This window comes from Canis lupus, chromosome 36, assembly GCF_048164855.1.
Source record: "Canis lupus baileyi chromosome 36, mCanLup2.hap1, whole genome shotgun sequence".
In the NCBI taxonomy this organism is placed as follows: domain Eukaryota; kingdom Metazoa; phylum Chordata; class Mammalia; order Carnivora; family Canidae; genus Canis; species Canis lupus.
In genome coordinates this window covers 4893213-4918290 of record NC_132873.1, presented here as the reverse complement: position 1 = coordinate 4918290, position 25078 = coordinate 4893213, and the positions used below count along the sequence as shown (strand labels likewise).

Sequence of the window (25078 nt, the reverse complement as noted above, 5' to 3'; positions counted from 1 at the left end):
CGGGCTTGGCGGGCGGGGGCGGCGGCAGGCCGAGCGGCCGAGGCTGGTGCGCCTGGTGCGCCTGGTGCGGGGCCTGCTGCACCTCTGCTGCTCTGGGCTGAGCCCCGCAGGGAGCTTCCTAGGACTGGCTGCGCGAGCGCTCATGGGTCTGGGTCTCCGCAGCTCCTGGGGAAAGCCGAAGCCGGCGGCGCTGGGGCCTCTCCCGGCTGCGAAAGGACAAGGGGTTATCACAGCCCAACCTGTCCGCCGGTGCCCAGGAGGACTTGGGGCACCAGTACGTGCGCAGTGAGTCAGGTAATAGAGGCCTGCTGGGTGCGCCGCCCCCTCCCGGCCCCAGGGGCAGGCATCGCGGGTGGAGCCCCCCTGAGGAGCCTGCGCAGTCGTGGAAGGGCCCTGGAAGCAGGAAAACCATAAGAACGGCGTTAACTGGTTCCATCAACTAGTGATGCTGCCTGTCCTAGAATCGCTTTGGGAGCGCTGCCTCCTCCAACCCTCCCACGTTGTTTAGGAACTATTCTCACCACTGTCCCCATTTTACCGGTGAGGAACCGGGCTTAGCCGCGCTAAGGAGCTCATCCAAGTCACAGAGCTGGTGTAGTAAGTAAGTGGAGCAGCCAAAGAGTTGGGCTGAATGGTCCTCTGCAGCCCGACCCCAGAGGTGGCTTTGGGACACCAGACTTATGCCTCTCTTGGCTAGCCTCCTCGCTCACCAGAGACCCTAAGAGACCCTAACAGGTGTCTGTAAGTGAGCAGCGATCTGAAGGAGCATAGGATAAGGCTCCCCTGACCCCACAGCTCCCCTCCAAATGTGTGTGTGCTTGAATGCACGCTCAAGGACACTCTCTCTCCCAGCCCAGAAGCCCACAATCTGTACTGTGCCCCCAATTCCCCATTCCTCCATAGCCCTGAGCACCCTGGCTGTCCTTCCCCGTCATCCTCCCTGCCCCCACAGAAGGGACAAGCAGCCATCAGGGCTTTTTGCTGCGGGGAGGGGGACTTGGGATATGCCCTGCTCTGTTTCTCTGCCCAGGTGTCCTGGGGCTGCAGGGAGAGAGGTCTTCTCCACCTGGGATCACCCCACTCTCCCACTCGAAATGGGATCATTACTCAGGGACCATAAGCAAAGGCTTCAGGGGCCAGGTGTCCCAGACCAGCACGCAGATAGGAGCGGGCCCACCAAGCCAGGCTGTGTGCAGGATCTCTATCAGTCACCAGTTCCCTAATAAAACCCCTCAGCGCCGTCCCTGCCGTGCCGCAGCTGTGCTTGGGGTGATTGTGTCCAGCTTTGGCCAGGGGAGCTGGGGTGTCTTCCTTGAGGCAGCAGGGGCTGTAGCCAGCAAAGAGGAGGGAAGGAGGCCAGCCGGTGGGGGCAGGGGTAGAAAAGGCAGGGAAAGAGAGATAAGCCAGCCCTGAGGCCTGGGGACAGCTGACTCCTTCCCACTGGGGCTACTCTCCCAGCTCCATTTTGCTTGTGCAGCTAATTCCCTGCCGAGGCAGTGTCCCCTTACCTCATCCTCTCCCCCCTCCCTGCCGGCAGAAGGCTGTCCCTATCCACTTTAACAACTTGGGCTGGCCTCCGAGGGATTGGGGTGGGACTGGCGGGGCTGAGCTGGGGTTACCTTTCACCTCTCCTCCTGGTCCCCCCTCTCTGTCCCCTACCCAGTACCCTCACTTGGTCTGGAGGCAGCCACTGATGAAACTATATTTACCTTGTGTCGTTGGAGCCTTGGTGTGGGACCCCTCCTTGGGGACACTGGGGTATAGCATGAAAGTGAAGGGTCGTGCTAGGTGTCCTAGTATTTTTTTTTTTTAAGATTTTATTTATTCATGAGAGACACAGAAAGAGGTAAAGACACAGGCAGAGGGAGACGCAGGCTCCCTGCAGGCAGCCTAATGCGGGACTCAATTCCCGGACCCCAGGATCACACCCTGAGCCGAAGGCAGACGCTCAACCACTGAGCCACCCAGGTGTCCCTGTCCTGGTATTCACTCCGGCTCAGCATTCCTCCCCTGCTCAGGTCGTTCCCACCTTCACTCCCTCCCGGTTCTTCAGACAGGCAGTAACTGGGGCTCCCAGGGGTATGGTCCCCTCAGCTCTCTCTGCCCATGGGGAATAATGTACCCCTTACCCCACACCCCAGGGGTCTGGACCAGATTGGGATTTTTCTAAGGAGACTTCCCCGGGAGCAGGAAGGCAAATCTTCATGACACCAAGGAGCCACAGGTGGGCTGCAGTGCAGGGAAGACCTTGGCCCGTCCACAGCTCAGCCACGGGCACGTTCACCAGCCGGCTAGGAGGTCAGCTTTGCTGAAACAGCCTCTTTCTCTGGGAGTCTGTCCCTGACTCCTCTCCTGGGCACGCAGAGGCGCAGTAATCACAGCAACAATAAAAGCTGACACGTATGAGTGTTTGTCATATATTAGACCCGTGTGAAGCACTTCACATGCCTCTTAATCCTCACCAAAGCCTAGGAGCTTCGTATTGTGGTTTTCCTCAATTTACAGACAAAATATGGTCCAAGGTCATCCAGGTACTGTCCCTTGTCCCTCCAGAAGCTCTCACTACTTAGCTGACCTGAAGGAGTATGTACAAGACCCCAGGTGGGACGAGGGGCCGGGGAGGCTGACACACTTCCGGGGTGTGCCCTGTTTGCCTTGACTTTAGATCTTTTGAGACTGTACATTTTGTGTTTTTTGTTTTGTTTTGTTTTGTTTTTTTAGGATTTTATTTACTCATGAGATACAGAGAGAGAGAGGCAGAGACACAGGCAGAGGGAGAAGCAGGCTCCATGCTGGGAACCCGACATGGGACTAGATCCCTGGTCTCTAGGATCAGGCCCTGGGCTGAAGGTGGCACTAAACCACTGAGCCACCCGGGCTGCCCTTAAAAAATCTTCTTAAAAAAAGATTTTATTTGTTCATTTGAGAGAGTGAGCGCGAGAAAGAGAGCACAAGAGCATGAGCAGCAGAGAGGAGCAGAGGGAGAGGGAGAAGCAGGCTCCCTGAGGGAGCCCAACATGGGGCTTGATCCCAGGACCTCAGGATCATGACCTGAGCTGAAGGCAGATGCTTAACCAACTGAGCCACCCAGGTGCCCAGAGACTACCCCTCTTGATTGAATGTTATGTTCAATCCCAGGAGTCTCTGCTCAGGTCACTGGATCCTGTCACTTGCCCTGTGGTGCCTCAGAGGGAATGGGCATTGCAGAATCTTAATCAGTATAGAATCTTAATCCATATTTATTTTTATTTTATTTAACAAATGCTTATAGAACACCTACTTCGTTCCAGGCCCCGCTCCAAGTGGTTTAGAAACCTATGACATAGCTCACAAGCATCTTTCATAGTCAATGAAAGGAAAAGATAGCACTACACCCAGGGAAGATGATACTGAACCCAAAGAAAATTCCTGATGGCACGACTTGGGGTTTTCCTTCCCACATCTGACTGAGAAGAGACAACCTTCCAATCTGCTCCCCACTGGCAGCACCAGCCCTCATACACGCCGTCCCCTCCCTCAGCCAGTCAGTGAGCCAGGGTTCCCACACACCCATGGCTATCTCTGTCCTCCCGCCAGATTTCCCCCCGGTCTTCCACATCAAACTCAAGGACCAGGTGCTGCTGGAGGGAGAGGCAGCCACCCTGCTCTGCCTGCCAGCGGCCTGCCCCACACCCCGCATCTCCTGGATGAAAGGTAAGAGTGCTTCTCTCACGGTGGCGGGGAGTAGGCAAGTGGCCCCAAGGCCAGGGGATGCTCAGGGGAGGTGGCAACCCAGGGCAGGGGGGGCCGCTGCAGGACCCCATGTGCTGTCTCACTCAGCAGCCCCCTGTGCTCCTCCCGGCCCCTAGACAAGCAGTCCCTACAATCAGAGCCGTCAGTGATCATCGTGTCCTGCAAAGATGGACGGCAGCTGCTGAGCATCCCCCGGGCGGGCAAGCGACATGCTGGGCTCTACGAGTGCTCAGCCACCAACGTCCTAGGCAGCATCACCAGCTCCTGCACCGTGGCTGTGGCCCGTGAGCCTGGGGCAGGGACTGAGGGGGGCAGTGATGGCACGTGGTAGGGTAGGGCTGGAAGGGCCTGGAGCTGCATAGAGGGGCTCACTGGGGCTCCCCTCCTCTTGCCAGGCATCCCAGGAAAGTTAGCTCCTCCTGAGGTGCCCCAGACCTACCAGGACACGGCGTTGGTGCTCTGGAAGCCGGGAGACAGCCGGGCACCTTGCACGTACACGCTGGAGCGGCGGGTGGATGGTGAGGGCGGTCAGGCCGGTGGGAGGAGGGGGTGGGGGGCGGAAGGCGCACAAGCCCTGGGGACCATCACCCTCCCTGGGCTCCTCACAGCCCGGAGGGCTTGGGCCACCCCTCCTGTGGCCTCAGCCCCTCCCCCGTGCTGCCACAGGGGAGTCGGCCTGGCACCCCGTTAGCTCAGGCATTGTCGACTGTTACTACAACGTGACCCACCTGCCGGTTGGTGTGACCATGAGATTCCGGGTGGCCTGCGCCAACCGTGCCGGGCAGGGGCCTTTCAGCAACCCCTCTGAGAAGGTCGTCGTCAGGGGCGCGCAAGGTCAGTGGGGCAAGTAGGGGGGTGGCCAGAGAACAGAGGGGCCCCTGAGCACCCTGGTTTCACCAGCGCGGGGCAGCAGGTGACGATTTTCTTTGTCTTTGCTTAGATTCCTCAGTCCTGCCATCTGCTGCTCACCAAGACGCCCCTGTTACCTCAGGGCCGGCCAGGAGCCCGCCGCCTCACTCTCCTACCTCACTGGCCCCATCCCCCACCCCCACCCCAGCTTCCACTCCTGCTCCTGCAGCCCCTACGCTGGCCACTCTCAGCCCCTCGTCTCCTCCAGCACCCCCCAGCCAGGCCTTGTCCTCACTCAAGGCTGTAGGTCCGCCCCCCCAAACTCCCCCACGAAAGCACAGGGGCCTGCAGCCTGCCCAGCAAGCAGAGCCCACCCCACCCAGTGCCCAGGCCACCCCGAGTGAGCCCAAGTCTTCCGTCCCTGACACTGGGACCCCAACCCCAGCCTCCACCCCTCCGGGGGCGAAACCAGCGGCCTCCTCTACTCCCCTGTACATGGTGACCTCCTTTGTGTCTGCGCCCCCAGCCCCTGAGCCCCCAGCCCCCGAGCCCCCTCCTGAGCCCAAGGTGACTGTACGAAGCCTCAGCCCGGCCAAGGAGGTGGTCAGCCCTGCTGTGGGTGGTCTCCCCAGCTCTCCTAGTCCGGAGGCCACCACTCTTCGACAGGGGCCTCCGCAGAAACCCTACACCTTCCTGGAAGAGAAGGCCAGGCAAGTGGGTCCAGGAAGGGGAGGAGGACAGAGTGGGGGAGCAAGTGGGACGCAGGGAACACAGGCATTCAGAGAGAAGACCAGGCTGCCCTGGACGGGGCTGAGGAGGGGCTGAGATCCGGGTGCCTGGCATGACTGAGTTCAGATTTCCTCTGTGGGACACGGTGCTAAGCTCTTTAACAAGTGATGTCACTTATTCTTCGCAACTCAGAGAGAGAGAGAAAGAGACCACTATTACCATCGCCTGTTTCACAGATGAGAATACTGAGATGGAAAGGTTATAGGATTGGCCTGAGGTACAGAGCCAGTGAGGGGCGGAGCTGAGACTCTAACCACAGTTCCTAGGACTGAACTTCAGGGGCCACACTCAGAACCACTGCATACTTGCCCCCAGAGGTCCCTGTTCCTTTCCTCTGAGTGTGTGGTGTGTCCTCCCCGCCTCCCCCACCCCACACATGTAGGGGCCGCTTCGGTGTGGTGCGAGCATGCCGGGAGAACGCCACCGGGAGGACGTTCGTGGCTAAGATCGTGCCCTACGCGGCCGAGGGCAAGCGGCGCGTCCTGCAGGAATATGAAGTGCTGCGGACACTGCACCACGAGCGGCTCATGGCCCTGCACGAAGCTTACATCACCCCACGTTACCTCGTGCTCATAGCTGAGAGCTGTGGGAACCGGGAGCTCCTCTGTGGGCTCAGTGACAGGTGCCTGGGCCCTCTGGGAGGTGGGGGGGGTGAGGGGCAAGAGTAGGGGGAGCTGAGCTGGGGTGTCACCTGCTTTGCCTGGGCACCGCCCCCACCCCCAGGTTCCGGTATTCAGAGGACGACGTGGCCACCTATGTGGTGCAGCTGCTGCAAGGCCTGGACTACCTCCACGGCCGCCACGTACTGCACCTGGACATTAAGCCCGACAACCTGCTGCTGGCTCCTGACAACGCCCTCAAGATTGTAGACTTCGGCAGCGCCCAGCCCTACAACCCCCAGGCCCTGCGGCCCCTTGGCCACCGCACAGGCACGCTGGAGTTCATGGGTGAGGGCGCTGTGCCAGCCAGGCTCGGGGCTCGGGGTTCTACCCAAGGGACAGCGGCCAGGGCTCACTCCCTTCACCCACACAGGTGCAAGCACCCAACTCAGTCCTCTCTGTGCATCTTCTTTTTTCAGTTTACCTTCAGGATAGCCCTGGAGATTGGCATAACGTTACCCTCATTTTACAGACAAAAAAGAGGCGTGGCGAGGTTAGGTATTTGTCCAATGTCGGTTATAAATGGTAGAGCCAGGGTTTGGTGACACTGGACAGAGAGTCCATGATTAACAGATACATAAGTAAGGTAAACCAGCTACCCTTAAGCCACCTACTAAGTACCTGACGTTCATTAGCTCTCCTCCTTGGCGTTACTCTACAAGCCACCCTTCACGGATGAGGAAGTGGGAGAGCCAGTGAGGTGTAGTACTCGCCAGCCTCCCAGAGCTAGAAGGCACAGGCCTGGGATTAGAACCAGCCGGACGGATCTCCAAGGCTCTTTGCCGTGGGGTTGGTCATGATCTTGGTGAATGGGTGTCCTGCCTCTGTGCTGATCTGAGGGAACTAGTGACCCCAGTACTCAACTGTTCCTCTCCGGTTCTGGGGACCCCACCATTCAGTACCTGGGCTGGTTCCTCAGGTGGCCCACATCTCCCCCCGGGGGCCACCCTCACTCCCATCTGGCCTGCTGGGTCCAGGGCCTGTTGCTTTGGTTGTACCCAGGGTCTTGTGACCTGGACATTGCCCCACTCCTCAAGCCCCCAGGGGCCTCCCCTGTCTCTCCTGCTCCTCTGCCATCAGGAAGCTTCAGCTTGGCCTCTGTCTCCTGTCAGCTCCTGAGATGGTGAAGGGAGATCCCATCGGCTCTGCCACAGACATCTGGGGAGCAGGCGTGCTCACTTACATCATGTGAGTGCCCTAGGATGCACCTTCCGCCTCTACCCTGTCCCTCTCAGCCTCCCCAACGTGGCGCGTGTGGGGAGCCCAGGCATGCAGTAGACCTGTCTCTGAGCACTGTGCCCCTCTGAACCCCCACACTGACGTCCCCCTGGGGCTGTGAGCTGACCTACAGTCCACATGTGTCAACTGAACTGTTTCCACAACAGGCTCAGTGGACGCTCCCCGTTCTATGAGCCAGACCCCCAGGAAACAGAGGCTCGGATTGTGGGGGGCCGCTTTGATGCCTTCCAGCTCTACCCCAACACCTCCCAAAGCGCCACACTCTTCTTACGAAAGGTCCTCTCAGTACATCCCTGGTGAGTAGGCCCCAAGCTTGCCACCCCCCAGCATTACCTGCCCCCATTGCCGCCTCAGAATCCCAAGCCCGAGCCAAAGATCCCCCAATTCCTCCCCGGCCACCACTAATATACCGCTGTTGCTATCACTAAGTGGTTGTTCTAAGCCCACCATTGGTGCTTCTAAAGCCCTGTGAGGTAGGCCGAATCACCTTCCCCATTCCAGAGATGGGGAAACTGAGCCCAAGTTGGCCAGGATCCCTGGCATGGGGATGTGAATGGGACTGGGACTTGGGTCGGCGGGAGGCAGAGCCTTCTAGGCTCACTGGCCCTGGCCGGGCCTGGCAGGAGCCGGCCCTCCCTGCAGGACTGCCTGGCCCACCCGTGGCTGCAGGACGCCTACCTGATGAAGCTGCGCCGCCAGACGCTCACCTTCACTACCAACCGGCTCAAGGAGTTTCTGGGCGAGCAGCGGCGCCGCCGGGCCGAAGCTGCCACCCGTCACAAGGTGCTGCTCCGCTCCTACCCGGGTAGCCCCTAGCGGCTCGGACCACAGCCCGGCCTCGGGCTTCCACTCGGGGTTCCGCTGTGGCCGCGGGACATTCCAGGGCCCATCCAGAGCCAGGTGGGCCCGGGGCTTCGGACATCACCAGCAGCAACATCCAGCCGGGCTATTACCTCATGGACCTGCAGGGACAGAGGCCCCGGGCTTTGCCGATGCCACCCCGGCCAGAGCCTGAGGGCGAGATCCATGGGCCAGGCTGGGTGGGGTGAGGGCGCAGGAGCAGAGGAACAGGAAGGGCAAGAAGGGAACCGGTGAGAGGTCAGGAAAAGAAGCCAAGGGGTAGGGAGAGGAGACTTGAGGAAGCTTCTGGGGGTAGCGACGGTGTGTCCAGGGGAGAACGGACTGGGAAAGGTATGAAGAGCTGGAGAGGAGGGAAAGGAAGGAGCCCAGGGTGTCGGGGCCACGGGCTGGGAGTGAGTGTTGGTGAAGCAGGGACAGGACATGGAGACAGTGCTAGGGAGCCAGAGCTAGCATGTGAAGGAGGGCAGTGAGGCGGGGCGGGGTGGGGGGGGGGAGAGAGGACCTAGGTTGGGTGGGAGGAGTGGGCTAATTGCCAGCATCCCGAGAAGAAGCTGGAGGGCTAGGGAGAGTCAGGAGGCAGGGATTACTGGAGCCAGCACTTTCCTGTCCTCCCCGTCCCAGTGGATGCAGCTCTGAACACTCTGTGCTGGCCCAAGGAGGTCCCCACCACCCCCTGTGGCCTTCGCCCTTCCTCCCATTCATATTTATTTATTTATTGACTTTTATGAAATTTCCCTTCCATCCAATTCCTATTGCCCGTGTTGTCCAGACCATCCCCTCACCCCAGCCATCCAGCTGTCTGTGCAGCTGTTTGTCTGTCACAAGGAAAATAAAAATGGCAAGCAGCAGGACCTACGTGTGATCTGTGGGAGAGGGAAGGCTGGGGGTACAGGATTGCCGGGGGTGCCAGCACGAGGGCATCTCAGCCTTCTCTCATCCAGTGAGAGCTTTAACAAGGCTCCTGACCCTGACCCTGCTGGGCCCTCACCTCTCCCTCATTCCTAGAGGGAGGAGGGGCTTCTGCCTCTGCACCAGAAGTTTCTGGAGGCCTGGCAGGACTCCACCACTACCCTTTAACCAGACTCTGGTGGCCCCCACCTCTTTTCACATTTGTCATTGCAACTTGGAATGCGCCAGCCCACACCCCAAGGCTGGCGCGGCCCCAGAGACAGGCTGGCTCTGGTCCTGGCCCCGGAGCAGGAGGGGTTTCATCATGATGACTGGCGAGATCGCGATGACGGTGTGAAGCGCCACAGAAGAAACCAGGACAGCTCCAGCTCCATGCTTTGGTGTTCGAGCGCCGATCGGGGCACGTGGGGCATCAGCTGCGCGAGGCTCTGGTCGCTGTGTCTGCTGAGGTGGGGCCACAGACGAGCATCTCCTAGAGCCAGGGGACACACGCACTTGGACATCCCTGTCCTCGTGGCATGCCAGGGAGTCTGATGGGTGCTACGGCTGCTTGACTGCAGCTGCTCCCCTGCAAGACCACAGACTGGCTACTGGGTTCTACAACTGAGCTGTCCTGCCCAGAGGTGGAGGCGAGGGGGGAGCCAGTTCTCCTTGTGTCCAGGGAGGGGGCTGTTTCCCGCCTCTCCCCCAGCTTGGGAGCTCCGTTCCTGGCAAAGGGAATGGAGTACAGTCTCCTCCCACCCGGGGCGGAGAGGGCTAGCGCTGGTGTGTTGCTGATTGAGGTTGAGGGTCCCTTGGCTCTGGCCCAAACACCCTTTTGCCCAACCTGGCCCAGCCCAGCCTCTGTGGCTTCTCAGGACCCCAGGGAAGAGGCAAGCCCCATCATCATAAAATAACAGGCTGTTCAAGCCAGCTGGAAGGGACTAGAGGGACGTCTTGCCCACCTGTCACTTTAGCGATGAAGATATACAGTTTGCCTGTGAGAATCTTTAATCCCCTACTCACTGCAAGTGTTTTCATATAAAAATGAGGTGCCTGAACTCATATCTTGATAAATGGTAAAATTCCTCTCCTGTCCCCACTCTGATCTCGAGCTCCCTTCCCATCTCCATTGAAAATGGCATGTGAACTGCTTGTTCCAAACCCGGAGGAGCAAAGGTAATTTATGTCAGCAGAGCTGTGTCAAAATTGCTCTGATCAAAAGGTGACAGTGCTCTACACCTGGGCAGGCAGTTACAAGGTGTGGAAGCAAGGCTCCATCTGGTTCCCTAGGTTGGGTAGCCTGGACTCCAGGTAAGTCCCAGGGGGGCAAACCAAACCCCTTCTTCTCCCAGGCAGTCTCATGCCCCTGTCTACTAGTTTACGACCCAAAAGGGGCTTGGGAGACCCTAGAACTAGAGAGTCAGTACTAATGCCCATCCCCGGGGGCAGTCAGACCCAGCCCAGTCAGACCCTATCGTGTCACATGGAAGGAAGTGAGTGGGACTAGGGTGGTAGGACCCGATGCTGTTCTCAAAAATCTTTACCATCCTCTAGATTGATCTCAGGTTGCCGCCAGGGGGCACAGTGCAGGAATGACAAGCCTGGATTCCACGGGGGGGGGGGGGGGGGGGGGGGGGGGGAGTAAAGGCTTCTGGATGGGTCCTGACAGCCACACTGTCCCCTCATGATTGGCTGGATGGACAGTGAAGTCCCTCCGGTACTCTGGCTTCATTCAGGGACACCTCACAAAACTCGTTCCCTTTAACTGACAGTGTCCAGGGAAGGGCATGTTGTCCAACTGTCTGGGGACTGACCCAGAGGGTAAAGCTGCTCCAGTGGGGAGCTGAATCTCTTGCCAGCCTGGGCCCTTGTCTGGGACTACCAGGAGTGGGATGGTTACCCCCTGCCCTGGGAGGGGATGGGGCCGCATCCAGCTGCCCAGCTGTCCAGGTGCTGACATGAAGTGCACCCCAGAGCTGCTCAGGTTTCCCCCTCGGGCCTGCCCCAGCAGCTGAGCCAGCATCCCAAACATCCTCAGGCTAAATAAGGAGCCCCGGCTTGGGTCAGGGGGTGGGGCTGGGGTCCCTGGGGGGCTTGGGGCAACCACGCCAAACAAGGCAAGGAGAAGAGCGATGTATAAAACCAGGGCCCTGGGCTGAGCACCTGCCCGTGCTCCTACTGTGCCTTCCTGAAGGGCTCTGTTCCACCTGCTACCCAGCTAGTCCACCCAAGTCCGGAAGTCCACCCGCCCGCGGTGAGTCCCTATTCGCAGACATTCCCATTCCCCGGGATGCTCTGAATTGACAGGGGAAAGGCTGAATGTCAAAGTCTCTGAGTCAGCCTAGACCCCATGTCTGTTTTGCACTCCCCAGATGTCCAAGGCAGCTCCCGCCAAAAAACCAGCGGCTTCGGCCCCGCCTCGGGGATGTACCCTGGATATCAACGACCCCCAGGTCCAGAAAGCGGCCATTCGCATCCAGGCCTCTTACCGGGGCCACAGGTGAGGGGGCCTGGGACGGTCAGGAGGAGGGGAGCTGGAGCTGCAGAAAGCCAGTGCTGCGTGAGGGTGGGTGGGCGCTGGGCAGTGTTAGCCACCCGCTGGGGTCACTGGACTCAGGAGAGCTCCGGGAGCAGGTGCAGAAAGGCGGCCGACAAGAGTAAATCCTCTCTTCAGGGTAACAATTCAAGAGCAGGCCCCTCCCGCCCCACCCCCACATTTTTTTAAAAGATTTTATTTATTCATAGAGACACAGAGAGAGAGAGAGAGACAGAGACAGAGACAGAGGCAGAGATACAGGCAGAGGGAGAAGCAGGCTCCATGCGGGGACTCGATCCCAGGTCCCCAGGATCACGCCCTGGACTGCAGGCGGCGCTAGACCGCGGCGCCACTGGGGCTGCCCCCCACCCCCACATTTAAAGTTCTAGTGGGCGGCGGGGGGTCCCGGGCCCTGACCGCGCGCTCGCTCTCGGATAGGTCCCGGAAGGAGCTGCGCGAGAAGGGGCCGCCACGCGTGCTGGAGCCGCTCAAGGACGTGGTGCTGATCGAGGGCAGCGCGGCCAAGCTCACCTGCCGCATTTCGGCTTTCCCCGACCCGTTCATCCGCTGGAGCAAAGACGGCAAGGAGCTGCGCGACGGGCCCAAGTATCGCTACGTCTTCGAGGACCCCGACGTGGTGGCCCTGGTGGTGCGCGACGGCGAGCTGGCCGACCTGGGCCAGTACAGCATCAACGTCACCAACCCCTTCGGCCAGTGCTCGGACTCGGCGCGCATCCTCGTGGAAGGTACGCGCGCCCCCGCGGCGGCGCCACCCCGCGGAGCGCCCCGCCCCCCCCCCCCTCCGCCTCCCCGCGCCGCGCGCGCTCCCCGCTGGGCCTGGCCGAGTCCCGGAGGCGCCGGGGGCACGGGCTGGGGCCCGGCCTGGCTAGCCCTCCCCGCCTCAGCACCCCGTCCCCCCCGGACCCGGACTGCAAGTCCCGCTGTGGGCTCCGACCACCCCGACTCCCCCGCCGCAAGGAGGGCGCAGGTCTCCGGGCTCCGACCCAGGGGCTGCGCACTGCCCAGAGCTGACTCCGGGGCCCCGAGAGGTGTACCCCGCTCCCGGGCTTGCGCTCATCCCACCGTGGGAAGGAGCAGAGCTGCCACGAGTCCGATTTAACCGCGCAGGAAATGAAACCCCAGAGGGGCCAGACATGCCCAGTGTCACACTGCGAGCTTAGAGCCATCTCCTATTTAGGGCCGGGTGTTATCCGGGGAAACAGGCCGCTGCCCCGCCTCACCCCTAAGGACCCTCGCCGGGTCGCACGCCCTTTCCCTTCTTCCAGTCCCTGCGAAGATTCAAAAGGGACCGGATAACACTAAGGCGCGCAAAGGCGCCACGGTGACGCTGACCGCGGAGATCATGGGCGAGCCTGCGCCGGACGTCGGCTGGACCAAGGACGGGGAGGACATCGAGGAGGATGACAGGCGAGGGCGGGGACCTGCCCTGGGGCGCAACGGGGCCCCGGAGCCTCGCGGGCCGGGCCGGGCCGGGGGCGGGGAGGGCGAGGCAGGCCCGGAGCTGGCTGACCGGCCGGGCCCGGGGGCCGGGAACCTGACCGCGGCCCGCCCTCCGCACCCCCCCTCTTCCCGCCAGGGTGTTCTTCGAGATCGGCAGCACCACCACGACGCTGACCATTCGCCGGGCCACGCCCGAGGACAGCGGCAAGTACGAGGTGTACGTGGAGAACAGCCTGGGCATGGACCAGAGCTTTGCTCGCGTGGACGTGGCCTGAAAGGAACGCTCGGACCTCTCGCCCCGGCTCCCAGCCCCGGGGTGGGTGGCACCCACGACCCTCCTCCGTCTTGCTTAATAAAGCTGCTCTCTCTGACCCTCCGCCTGTCTGGTCTTTGGGGCGCCGCTTCCTCCGCGCTGCGCTCGCACCCACGCTTCCTCCTGATGCACACACCAAGGTCGCGGAGCCTTAAGGCAGGAACGTCTGGAGAGGGCCTGGCCCAGTGCTTGAGCGCACAGACTGTAAACCTGAGCTAAGCTCGCGCCGTCCGGGCTCCTTCACTCCCCGCGGGACAGGCGCTGGGAGCTTACGACTCCGCCTTCTCCTTCTCCGCGTACCTCAAGCCCCACCCACTCGCGGCGGTTCGCGCCCTCGCCACGCCCATCCCGAGGCTGGCCACACCCCCTCTCGTCTCGAGGCCCGCCTCTCCCTGTGACCCTGATCCTACTCTCGGACTCCTGGGCCCAGTTTAGACAGTTCAGGGTCCGATTCGTAGCTCCAAGCCTGTGCCTCGTAGGCCCCACCCCTTTCTCGTTAGCCCCGCCCCTAGATCCCTTGGCCACGCCCCTGTCCTCCCATAAGTCCCGCCTCCCTCCTCTCGTGTAGTTCGGAACGGCTACGGGAAACTACAGGATCGTCAGAACTACCATTCCCGGCATACTCCGCGGGGCAGTTCTCGCGAGTCGCGAGAAGACACGTGCGCGGAAGGAGCAAGCGGGCTGCAGAGCTGGCATACAGGGTGCTAGTGGTAAAGGGTGCTGCGGAGGGGCGGCCCGAGGGGTGAGGGCAGGGCCCGGCGGCCCCGCCGGCCTTCCGAGGTCCCTCGTGTTCGTGCCGCCGCCCCTGGCTCCGCGAGTCTAAGGGTTATGAGGCCGAGTCAGTTGTGCCCCCGAATCCAGGTTCAGCGCCCATTGGCCGGTAGCGGGCGGGGAGGCGGATCCCGTGTCTGCGCTGCCGAGGGAACCCCTTGACTCAGGGTCGGTCGCCTCGAGGTCGGTTGTAGGAGTCGAGCATAGGCAGGGGTTTTGCTCGGACTTGGGATTCATCGATGCCGATCGGCGTGAACTTCATTGCTTGGGATTCATTCCCCGGATTGCAGCTAAATAGCTGGGGCTCCCCCAGGATCCGAGACTCGGCAGTCAGGGCCCACTGTTGGGATTCAGGGCTCAGCGTCTATAGCGTAACAGTTGGGAGTCAGGGAGTTTGGGGGTTTTTTTGAAGTTGGGGACCTACAATATCTATTGCTGAGTTTCCGAGTTTGCTGAATTTGTTTATGGCCAGAGGGAAGTCTGTTGGGTCAAATTGTGTGAGGTGCGAATCTCAGGAACTAGGAGAAACAACCACTGTGGGGTTTTAAGGCCAGTTGGAATCTGGGTTGGGATTTGAGATGTATGGGATCTGGGAGGCGGTGTGTCCGAGGAGGGACTATATCGAATTTGGGATTTACATCCTGTGAGAGGGCTAAGTGTTGCCCTCTAAGGGTTTGGGGTTTGCTTGGGATGCGAGTGGGGTTCTCGGGCTGGGCTGTGGGATCTGAGCCTGATTTCTCTGTTGGGATTTGAGGTTTAGGTAGCAATTGCCATCATGCTCAAAGCTGTGATCCTGATTGGAGGCCCTCAAAAGGGTGAGGAGCCCCGGGAAAGGGGTAGGGGGGAGGTGGGGTGGGGGGGGTTGGAGGCAGAGGGAGGTGGAAAGCTGCAACGTGCTTCTCTCTCCTGTCTCAGGGACTCGCTTCAGGCCTTTGTCTTTTGAGGTGCCCAAACCCCTGTTTCCAGTGGCGGGGGTCCCTATGATCCAGCACCACATTGAGGCCTGTGCCCAGGTAACCCCACAGGCTCCCCGCTCCCACCTCCCGTCCCGCTGTCTCCTTCATGCTGTATTTCCCCCCCTTCCAACCGTGCCCTGTTCGCACCAGGCATAACTCCAGGGATTACCATTTATAAATGACAGTGTGAATGGTGTCCGCCGGAGTTGTGCAGTGCAGCTGCCCTGCTGTCTTCGCTAATCTGGTCTCTCATCTGGCCTCTTCTTCTTCATATTTCACTCCTATTTTTAAAGCACGGACTGTGAGATCAGGCAGGAATCCTAGAGACCATTTAAAGCTGTAGCCTGAGGAACCTGAAATGATAGCAAAGCACGAACTCAGACCTTTGCTCTCGGTGGAGCTAATTTCTTTATTGCTTTTGGCATTGGGACAGGCAAGGTTTTATCTGAGGCCAGTCTCCGCCTCTGCTATAAGGACTTGAGTACATTCCTCACCTTTTCGGAGCCTTGGTTTCCTTACTCATCAAATGGGGGTGATTCATCCTATTTTGTGGGGTGCAGGGCTTAGAGATGATGTTGGTAAAGTGCCTCGTGCAAAGTGGGCACTTGATAAATGGTACCCTTATCTCATGCTGATCTCAAGCGCAGATTGACAGATAATAAATACGGGGCTGGGCGGGGCGGGGGGATGAATGGGAATGAATGGGTTATCCTCGCATGCAGCTTGGTAAGCAGAATCTTTCCTAGGGTCATCCTCAGGTAGAGGGTGGGCTGGGGGGAACCACAAAATCATAAAAGATTGAAAGATTAGGGACAGATTCCTCTCACTTCCTTTTTGTCTGGAGGAAGACACAGGCCAGAGTGCTAACGTGAGTGCCCAGGGGCCCCACAGCTCAGACCAGAACTGTGGTCTCTGGACTAGGGGCCAGTCTAGGGGTTTCCACCAACATTCCTTTCAATCAGAGGCTTTATCCTCCCAACTTCTTCCCTTGTTCTCAGGTCCCTGGGATGCAGGAGATTCTGCTCATTGGCTTCTACCAACCTGATGAAGCCCTTACCCGGTTTCTAGAGGCTGCCCAGCAGGAGTTTAACCTTCCTGTCAGGTGTTTATATGGCGGGTTCGGGGGGTGTGGGACCCCCGAGGCCTCAGAGTTCTCGTGAGGGGGTTGAGTCGGCATTTGGCAGACTGCACCCTTAGACGCTAGGAGGGGTCTTATTCGGGCATCTCTGAATCCCTGAGTATGTTGGCCTCCAGCCAGTGTACTTCTGGGAGCAGGAGGGGTCTGATGCCCAGGCTCATGCTTTCTGCCTCCTCCCATCTCACCCAGCTGGTTCTGGGGTCCCCGGGGGGACAGGTACCTGCAGGAATTTGTGCCCCTGGGCACAGGAGGTGGTCTTTACCATTTCCGAGACCAGATCCTGGCCGGGGGCCCTGAGGCCTTCTTCGTGCTCAATGCTGACGTCTGCTCTGACTTCCCTTTGAGTGCCATGTTGGCTGCCTACAGACGCCAGCCTCACCCTTTCTTGCTGCTTGGCACCACGGTGAGGGGGGCCAGGAGGGCTGGAGGGTGCAAAGGGGGTGATCCAGAGGAGTCCTTGGAATGCAGAGTGTCAGGGAGGCAGGGGCAGCCCAGAGAGTCGGAGTGGGAATGGGCATCGACAGGGAAATGTGCCAGAAATCCCAGCACGTAGCGGAGGTGGCGGCGGAGCCCCTGAGCCCTTTGGCTGCTCGGAAGTAGGGAGGGGGGAGGGCAGCTGTCAGTTCTCCCCCTGCGGAAGGCCTGTCAGTGGCAGAAATACGTGCCAGGTGCTCTAGGGGAGGGAGAGAAAGAAAGAAAACAGACCTTGCTGCCCTAGAGCAGGCAGGTCATTGTTGTGGCGTGTCTGTCTTTCAGGCTAACAGGACACAGTCCCTCAACTACGGCTGCATTGTAGAGAACCCGCAGACGCACGAGGTGAGCGAGGGACCCGGCTGACAGGGGTCTTACTCTGTGTCGTCATGCCCCCGCCCCTCTGCCTCCGGAGAAGGCTGGAGTGCTATTGGTGGGCTCCAGTGCCGTCAGACAGGTGGGGCATAGCCTTGGTTGTTCATCTTCTATCCTTTCTAGAGAGATTGGCAAAGAGCAAAGGGTAACGTTAATCTCCATGGGTGCAGCGCCCCGGAGATGTATGCACAGTGAGTGTGCTGTGGGAATGCAGCAGGAGGCCCACCCCAGCCTTGCCTGGGCGGGGGCGGGGAGAGCGCCCTGGAGGAGGCAAGGCCAGAGCTGAGTTAAATTCCTGTAGATGAAGGACAGGAAGGCGTTGCAGGTAGAGGGAATAGGGTATGCGAAGGCACAGAGGCGGGAAACCATACAGGGCCCTGAGAATTACAGAGGTGGGAGCGTCATCAGTAAGGCAGAGGGGTCTCAGTCCTTGTTTGTGAAACTCCCTGCTCCTGAGCCTAATGACTTTCACACAGCCCTTTTATTTGTTCAAGCTTTATTTTTATTTTGTTTTATTTTTTAAAGATTTTACGTATTTATCCATGAGAGACACAGGCAGAGGGAGACACAGGCTGCCCGCTGAGCAGAGAGCCGATGCGGGACTCGATCCCAGGACCCCGGGATTATGACCTGAGCCGAAGGCAGACGCTTAACCGACTGAGCACACAGGGGCCCCCAAAATACACTTAAACAGACACAGACACATAAATATGTGTCTTTTTTTTTTTTTTAAGTTTTATATTAGGCACTAGTTAGATGTGAGAGAGACAGAGCTAAAGAAATGTAATCCCTGCCTCTCAGGAACCCCTGTCAGTGGGAACGACAGTCAAAAATCAACCATTGCAAATGACAGAAGGGTCACGGTGAGGTGTGGCCAGAGCCCAGGGCTACCCAGACCTAGAAGCTCACTGTAGGGCAGGACACGCACAGGCTCATGGAGAAGTGGCGATGTCGACTGGGTTTCGGAGGCCGAGTTTTCCAGATGAATCACTGAGAAAGGGCGTCCTAGGCACAGGCATGCGATGGCAGTGAATAGTGTCCTGGGGGTGCTGGGAGGTGAGGAGGATTAGAAGGGAAAAAACAGGCAGTTGGGACTTACTTGAAGGTGAAGGGCAGTGACTCTGCATTTTAGGAAGACGACAGCCGGGAGTACCTGGCGACCCAGAAGGTCTTAGGGGATGGTGACGGGGGCCCTTCCTCTGCGGGACCTTGCCCTGTCCTCAGGTCCTGCACTACGTGGAGAAACCCAGCACGTTTGTTAGTGACGTCATCAACTGTGGCATCTACCTCTTTTCCCCGGAAGCCCTGAAGCCTCTTCGGGATGTCTTCCAGCGGAACCAGCAGGATGGGCAATTGTGAGGCGGGCCCCAGGGCCCTGTAACCCCAAGTCGTCCCCCCAGTCACAGCAGCCCCGCCCCCAGGCTCCGCAGGCTCCCTCTCCACCTGCTCACCTTCCTCCTCCCTTTGCCTTTCCACTTGTCATCCCCAGCCAAGCCTTCCTGTCCCCTCCCCTTCTAACCTCATTCTGTCCCTCTTCCTTATCTATCCCAGTTCCTCCTCTGTCACTGCCTGCCCACTCCCCTTCTGGTCCATTTCTCTCAAGCCCTGAGTGTCCCGGAGACGTCTTTCAGAACAGACGGCAACACACACACTTGGGCGCACACACGCTCAGGCGCAGAGACCTGCAGAGAGAGAGAGAGAGAGACACACACACACACACACACACACTGTCAGGCTGCGGCTCCCCCCCCCACAGCGCAGCACCCAGAGCCCTGCCGGCCACAGTCCCCCGCCAGGTCCTTCTTGTCAGCTGGGAACCCTGGCCCCCCCCCCACCCCCCGCAGGTCCTGGCCTTGGCTCCCGCCTCCCCCCTGGCTCCCCATCTCATGCCCCGCTCACTCCCATCCATCTCTGCTTCTCTCTCCATCTCTCCTGGCCTCTGTCTGTTTCTGCTGAGCTGGCATCTCTACCATCTCTCTCTCTCTCCCTCTCTTTCTGTGACTGTCTCTGCCCTCACCAGCTGTCTTCCTCCGGGGTGAGTGTCTGTGTTTCGTTCCATCCCGTGAGAGGGCGGGTGACCAGAGGTGGGGTTCGGAGGAGTGGATGGGGAGAAAGGATAATGGGCGGGGGTGGGGGAGAAGCTATATCTGGGTGAACTCCCTGGACACGGGGCAGAGATGGGTATGGGTCCATGCCCAGGGATCCCCTGGGATAGCACCCCAGCTCGGGGTGGAAGGGTGACGTGGGTAAGCCCACTGGGGAGAGTTTTCTGGGACATGGGTATCCCTTTGGAGAAGATCTGGCCAGGCCTGGAGAGGGAGGGGGTGGGCTTCCCTCAGATCCCTATCCTTGGGACACCGTGGTGGTGGCCTCCCAGGCGGGCTCAGCTGGGGAAATGATGTCTGCATCTCCTCTCTGCCAGGGAGGACTCTTCAGGCCTGTGGCCAGGGGCGGGCACCATCCGCCTGGAGCAGGATGTGTTCTCAGCCCTGGCCGGGCAGGGCCAGATCTACGTCCACCTCACTGACGGTATCTGGAGCCAGATCAAGTCTGCAGGGTATGCCTCTCTGAGGTGGCTGGGGCACCTGGGAGTTGAGACTTTTGGGGGGTGGGCACTTGCTGGGCCCTGAATCCCCTGCTCCACTTTGTGACCCCACCCCCCCAGCTCAGCGCTCTATGCCTCCCGCCTCTACTTGGGCCAGTACCAGCTCACGCACCCAGAACGCCTGGCCAAGCACACCCCCGGGGGTCCACGAATCCGAGGTATGCCCCCCCACACCCCCTTCCTCATCATTGCCCCCAGCCCCCTCTGAGCCATGACTGCTGACCTCAGATTCAGAGGTGAAGCCCCAACCCTTGCCCCCACTGAACCAGGTATGGTTTGGGGTCATCGCCCCCAGATCTTCTCTTCTGCTTCCAGGAAACGTTTATATCCACCCAACAGCTAAGGTGGCCCCGTCGGCAGTGGTAAGTGGTGGGCCAGGCTGTGGGGACGGGTGGGTTGGTGCCGAGAACTTCTGAGCTCCCAGTGCTGGGCTCTGCTTTGCATTGCCCCTGTGTGGCCCCAAGCAAGTCTCCGCCCCCTTGCCGGTTTTTTGGTTCTATGAAGGGGTTTGGGTTTGGATTAGGGTTTCTTCGAGGCCCTGAGGGCTTAGGGTATACGTTTCTCTCTACAGCTGGGCCCCAATGTCTCCATTGGGGAGGGGGTGACCGTGGGTGAGGGTGTGCGGCTCCGCGAGAGCATTGTCCTCCATGGAGCCACGCTGCAGGTAGGAGCTGCACAAGCAGCACGACCACACCCCCCACTCCCTGCTGCTGCCCCTTCTCCTCCCTCTGCTCATACCACTGTGTTTGGTAGGAGCACACGTGCGTTCTACACACCATCGTGGGCTGGGGGAGCACCGTGGGGCGCTGGGCCCGTGTGGAGGGTACCCCCAACGACCCCAATCCCAACGACCCCCGAGCACACATGGACAGTGAGAGCCTCTTCAAGGATGGGAAGCTGCTGCCTGCCATCACCATCCTAGGTACGACTTCCCAGGGAACTGGGACTCCGCAGGTGATGGCCTCGCCCTGTGGGGGTTGCCCGCACGTGTGCACACGCACACATGCCCGAGTGCATGTTTGTTTCTTCCTTCAGCAAACGTGTACAAAGTGCCTGCCGTGTGCCAGGCCGTGTTGTGAGTCACTGGGAGCACGAGGCCAGGGCGCAGATGGGCAGGGAGGGATTCCTGCCCGATGGCAGTGGCCCCAGCTCCTTGCCTCTGGCCTTCCCCTCCCCATGGCCTCCTCCTGGTCCCCACTGCAGGCTGCAGGGTCCGGATCCCAGCTGAGGTGCTCATCCTGAACTCGATTGTTCTGCCCCACAAGGAGCTGAGCCGCAGCTTCACCAACCAGATCATCCTCTGAGGGGGGCTGCCAGGAGGCCCCCACCCCCCAACTCCCAGCTCCCAGCCGCTCCCCTTGAGGCTGCCGCCTGCTTGGCCGGCCTCCATCCGAGAGGACCAGAGGAGAGGAAGCCAGGCAGGATCGCCACAGGCCAGGAGCGCCCTGGGTGGCCGGAGGACTCCTGGCCTCTTCACCCTCTAATAAACCCCGGTGAACCTTGGAGCCAGCGCGGACTCCGGCTTGTGCCTGGGCTGGGGGTGAGGGTGGAAGGGGGGCAGCTGAGTCAGGCCCCCCCACATTAGCATTTAAATTGGAGTCGTTGCTGCGGGCTCATGAATAATGAATCTGGAGCCCTGGTGAATCTCCCCCTCCCACTGCCTTTAGCCTCTCGCGCCGCTCTGCTTGGGAGGAAGGCCCCCGAGGCTCCCGGCTCCCGGCTCCCAGCTCCCAGCCTGTCTGGCCCCTGCCTTCACCCCTGCCCCTGCGCGGCCGGCTTGCCCGCCTTCCTGTTCCTCTTCACTGGGCCTGGCTCGGGCTCCGAGTGTAAGGATCCTGAAAGGAAGGGTGAAGGATTCCGGTCGGGCCACGGGGTGCTGGCGGTGGGCTCGGCTGAGCGCCACAGGCCTGCTGTTGGATCACCCAGTGGTTGCTTTCCTCAGTTCCTGCCCAGCCCGGCCCCAGCCTGTTTTCCGCTTTGCCAGCTCCATCTGCTCCTAGCCTGGCTTTTGGCGGGGTGGGGGTTCTCCCTGCCTGAGGCCTGGTGGGTGTCTGTCTCCTACTCCCCTGGCCGGTGGGGCAGACCTAATCTGGTACCGGACCCTCCCAGAACGCAGTGTTGGGGGGGCCCTTGTGCTGGCCACCTCCCACCGCCCTGGCTCTGCCCTTTGGGAGGTCTCAGTCTTCTCCACATTCCTGGAGCCCCAGAGAAACCCAACCATCTATCATGTTTGCCCATGACCCCCATGTGCCCCCTCTGGGTGCCCCCCTTTCCCCAGCTGTGGGTGCGGAGCTTGGTTGCCAGATGAGCTGGTAATGATCGTAATCTGCTAATTGAGAGGAATCTAATTACCCAAAGAGAATGGGGGGGTAGGGTGTGGGTGGGAGGGAGGAGGGGGTCCTGGCAGCAGGCTGGGGTGGCAGGCGGCAGGGTGCAGGGACCTTGTTGTCAGCACCAGGGTCTGGGACAGAGCCCAGGATTTCATAGCCTCGAAGCTGGGCAGTTAGGAGGAGGTGCTTTCTCAGGAAAGGAGTATGGGCTGAGGGGTATGTGGGGGATTGGGCTGCTGTGACCTCCCAGCCCCGTGTGAGAGCCTGCGGGAAAGGAGCTGGGTTTTAGCCGTCATGGCCCGCAACCTGCCTTGACTCACTCAGCCTCTTTCCCACCTCCTGTCCCTGCCTCCAGCCCAGGCCTTCCATTATCTGCCTGGGGTTCGGAGGGGGCAGCAGATGCCTACTCTGGGCCTGGGGTCAACTCCCTAAGGAAGAAGCCGGGAGAGGGATGGGCTCCGGGGCCAGGGACTGGGTCCCTTCTCTGCCCTCCCCCCAATCCTGACCCTTCTGTTCCAAGTGGTTGGCAGAGGCCATGGCAGCTCCATCATAAATATGATAATTTAATTATTTTCTCAGCAAAACACCGTGAAATCCAATAAGTCTGTGTCAGGCCCTGGCCCCCGGGACCCCCCTCCTAGGCCCAGTGGGGGTGGGGAGAGGCCCTGGAAGGGGAAAGGGTCAGCATTTGAAGTGGGGGTTGGTTAGTGTAGCTGAGATCTTTGTAACATGCCCCTTCCCACCAGGCTGATGGAGCCCTGCTGTGTGTTCAAGCGAGGGTGGGGGTCTCAGAAGGGGCTGTAACACCCTCCACCCCTCTCCAGCCCCAGGAAGGACCTAGGCCCCATCCACCTCTCAGGGCACAGCTCAGGGCCCAGGATTTGGGGGCCCCCTTCTCTGCCACCTCTAAGTGCTCATCGGCCCTGTAGGGGTAAGAGGGTGCTGGCCCCCAAAGGGTTTGAGGAGGGAGAAGGAAAGGAACAGGGTGGGAAATGGGGGATGAGCGGGGGAAGGGATGCGGGGGAGGGGTGCGCTCCTGCCATTAGTGCTTTTTTAGGTTTCCAGAAAAAGATTATTCTGTAAAATCAGCGAGGGGGAGCAAGCTGGGGGCTGGGGAGGGGGGGCAGGTCCCTGGCACCGAGCTGGATGGGGCGACGGGAGGAGGGCTTGGGACGGGGACTGAGCTTGGAGAGAAATTTGGATGGGCTTCAGGAGCCAGCGAGGGGGAGAGGCCGAGCCAAGAACACAGCCTGGGGGGGAGGCTGGCGGGACCGGGTGGGGGCGGGGCCGTCCTCGCCCTCCCGTGCCCCCGGCGGGGCTGACCGGCCCCCCCTCGTCTCTGCCCCTCCCCCCGGCGCTTAGCAGCCATTATCGGGGGAGCAGATTGCAGCCCCCTCCCCCTCCCCGGGAAGCAGGCACAGCTGGGGCCCCGCCACATCTGCCGCATCAGCACGGAGCACAGCTGGGTGTGCCCAGAGCCGCGCGCCCCAAAACACAAAGGGGAGGGCGGGGGCCAAGGAGAGCCCAGACCCCGGAGACAGACACACTGACACCTCTGCCAACAGACACACGCTCCTCGAGGCGCCGCTACACCCACCGCCACGCACGCGCTGCCTCGGTGCCGACGGGAGAACCGACAAACACGCAATTACTCGGCCCCGCCCGCCGCCCCCGCTCGCTCCCCGCCCCTCCTCCTCCTCCCCTCCGCTGCCTCGGCCCCCCCGGCTCTGGTGGAGGGAGCAGGGCCCCCCAGCGCCGCACACCTTCCGGGGCAGGTGGCGCAGGTGGCGAGGGGCCGAGCCCTGGGCGAGCCCGGCCCCCCCTCCGCGCCCGGACGCCCTCGGAGGCGCTGCCTGGGGCCGGGCGCTGGGGGGACCGCCCGGGCCGCGCCCCCGACTGTGGCGCCCGCCACGGGTTCCCCCGGCCGCCTCGAGGGGGCGCTGCGGGCCCGGTTCTCTGCCGGGAGCCCCGCGGCCCCCAGCCCGGCCCGCCCAGCGGGCACCCTCCGCGTGGCCCCGCCACCCTCGCACGCGCGGGGCGCGGGGGTCGCCGGGGACGCCAAAGTCCCCGTCCCCAGGGGACGGGGCCGACCGGGCGCCCCCCGTTTCCGCTCCCTGCCAGGCCTCGCCGCCCCCTGCCCCGAGTCCGTCGTGCCCCCCTCACAGCCCCCCTCCCCGGCCGGCGCGCGCCCCCGCCCCTGCCCCTCGGAGCTTTAATCCCTCCTGCTGCTCCGCCGCCTTATCTGCTCCCAGCAGCTTTCACTGCTGCAAAGCCCTCTCCCCCTCCTTCCCTGGAGCTTCTCCCCCTCCTTCCCTGGCTCCCTCTTCTCTCTGACCAGCACCCCCACTCCCAGCCCGTCTCTGCCTCTCAGGCCCCCAGGATGGCCCCTGGGTGACACCAAACTTGCGCCCCGGTGCCCTCTGCCCTCTCTCCAGGCTCTGCCCTGAGGTTGCCGGGCGCCCGCCCACTCCCACACTGGTCTCTTGCCCCCCAGCCCGCCCCCACCGGCCCCCAGACTTGGGCAGTTTCTGCGGAGCCAAGAGGTCTCCTCTTCCACCCTCCTTCCCCCTCCCTGGTCCCCTCCAGCTCCTCGGGTCGCCGCCCGGGGTCTTGGACCTGGTGCCCCTCAGCCCCAGTGATGTGTGGCCTCGGCTCGCGTCCCCAGGAGAGGACGGGTCAGGCCGGCGGGCCCTGGGCGGGGCAGGGGTGCGGAGTGCGGGCCGGCAGTGGGGGCAGGGCGCGGCGGAGGGCCGCTAACCCTCTTCAGTCGCCTCAGATCACGTCCCGGCCTCCCCACCCCCCTTCGCTGGAACTCTCATTAACCGCTTCTCCTGCCTCGTCCGCGGCATAAATAACCCAGATAAATCAGCCGCCGTCCGCCCCCCGCCCCTCGGCCCCCGCACAGCCCGTTTGTCACCGCTGCTCGCTCACCAGCCAGGCCTGGCCCAGTCCCGGCCTCCGTCCCCCCACCTCGTCCCTTCCCGCCCACAGCTGTCCCACACTAGCTCATCCCTTGGTCCTCACCGGAGCCAGGGCCGGGACAGGTGTCTGGGCTGGGAGGGGTGGCAAGGAGGTGTCCCCTCTGGGAGCAGGGGGAGGTTG

The 25078-nt window shown here is 61.2% G+C and overlaps 3 protein-coding genes and 2 long non-coding RNA genes across 28 annotated transcripts in view; 3 read left to right on the top strand and 2 right to left on the bottom strand.

The window, feature by feature from the left end:
- The window catches only part of SPEG (striated muscle enriched protein kinase), a 57565-nt gene extending 48585 nt beyond the window's left edge, over positions 1-8980 (top strand). For all 7 annotated transcript variants that reach the window (XM_072813202.1, XM_072813204.1, XM_072813203.1 and 4 more), the window contains 11 exons: positions 163-294; positions 3577-3693; positions 3849-4016; positions 4128-4250; positions 4399-4566; positions 4673-5291; positions 5753-5992; positions 6094-6317; positions 7142-7217; positions 7415-7564; positions 7892-8980. In XM_072813202.1, the coding sequence (XP_072669303.1) occupies positions 163-294; positions 3577-3693; positions 3849-4016; positions 4128-4250; positions 4399-4566; positions 4673-5291; positions 5753-5992; positions 6094-6317; positions 7142-7217; positions 7415-7564; positions 7892-8084 (2210 nt within the window). In that variant the 3' untranslated portion in view covers positions 8085-8980. The remainder of the gene's footprint in view (positions 1-162; positions 295-3576; positions 3694-3848; positions 4017-4127; positions 4251-4398; positions 4567-4672; positions 5292-5752; positions 5993-6093; positions 6318-7141; positions 7218-7414; positions 7565-7891) is intronic.
- LOC140625714 (uncharacterized) lies at positions 8644-12282 on the bottom strand. The gene is made up of 2 exons (XR_012025044.1): positions 12088-12282; positions 8644-9510 (listed from the first exon to the last, which is right to left on the bottom strand). It is a non-coding gene; the product is annotated as an uncharacterized lncRNA (long non-coding RNA).
- SPEGNB (SPEG neighbor) lies at positions 11127-13393 on the top strand. Its single transcript, XM_072813215.1, has 5 exons — positions 11127-11274; positions 11393-11520; positions 11995-12302; positions 12843-12984; positions 13154-13393. Exons 2-5 carry the CDS (start codon positions 11393-11395, stop codon positions 13290-13292), a joined length of 717 nt encoding a protein of 238 aa, XP_072669316.1. The 5' UTR covers positions 11127-11274; the 3' UTR covers positions 13293-13393.
- A 551-nt stretch (positions 13394-13944) lies between these two features.
- GMPPA (GDP-mannose pyrophosphorylase A) lies at positions 13945-21151 on the top strand. 18 transcript variants are annotated; one of them, XM_072813482.1, is made up of 15 exons: positions 13972-14191; positions 14862-14916; positions 15017-15114; positions 16056-16159; positions 16412-16598; positions 16952-17011; positions 18266-18396; positions 19062-19076; positions 19464-19598; positions 19707-19804; positions 19962-20008; positions 20218-20310; positions 20400-20568; positions 20682-20721; positions 20850-21151. In XM_072813482.1, the coding sequence occupies exons 1-15, from the start codon at positions 14159-14161 to the stop codon at positions 20872-20874; spliced, it is 1290 nt and encodes a 429-aa protein (XP_072669583.1). In that variant the 5' UTR covers positions 13972-14158; the 3' UTR covers positions 20875-21151. The 18 variants fall into 18 exon arrangements, with proteins under 18 accessions (XP_072669591.1, XP_072669598.1, XP_072669583.1 ...); XM_072813490.1 differs by lacking the exon at positions 20682-20721 and having other exon boundaries at positions 13945-14040; positions 14856-14916; XM_072813480.1 differs by lacking the exon at positions 20682-20721 and having other exon boundaries at positions 13973-14191.
- Positions 17691-18478, bottom strand: LOC140625839 (uncharacterized). Its single transcript, XR_012025128.1, has 2 exons — positions 18141-18478; positions 17691-18046 (listed from the first exon to the last, which is right to left on the bottom strand). It is a non-coding gene; the product is annotated as an uncharacterized lncRNA (long non-coding RNA).
- Positions 21152-25078: the final 3927 nt, after the last annotated feature.

Excerpts from the sequence above, each read along its gene's own strand:
- GMPPA (XM_072813480.1), top strand. The coding sequence starts at position 14,159 with ATGAGGCCGAGTCAGTTGTGCCCCCGAATCCAG. Across the intron at positions 14,192-14,861 it reads AGTTGTGCCCCCGAATCCAG|GTAGCAATTGCCATCATGCT; the intron begins GTTCAGCGCCCA and ends TTTGAGGTTTAG. Across the intron at positions 17,012-18,265 it reads AGAACCCGCAGACGCACGAG|GTCCTGCACTACGTGGAGAA; the intron begins GTGAGCGAGGGA and ends CCCTGTCCTCAG.
- SPEGNB (XM_072813215.1), top strand. The coding sequence starts at position 11,393 with ATGTCCAAGGCAGCTCCCGCCAAAAAACCAGCGGCTTCGGCCCCGCCT. Across the intron at positions 11,521-11,994 it reads GCCTCTTACCGGGGCCACAG|GTCCCGGAAGGAGCTGCGCG; the intron begins GTGAGGGGGCCT and ends GCTCTCGGATAG. Across the intron at positions 12,985-13,153 it reads GACATCGAGGAGGATGACAG|GGTGTTCTTCGAGATCGGCA; the intron begins GCGAGGGCGGGG and ends TCTTCCCGCCAG.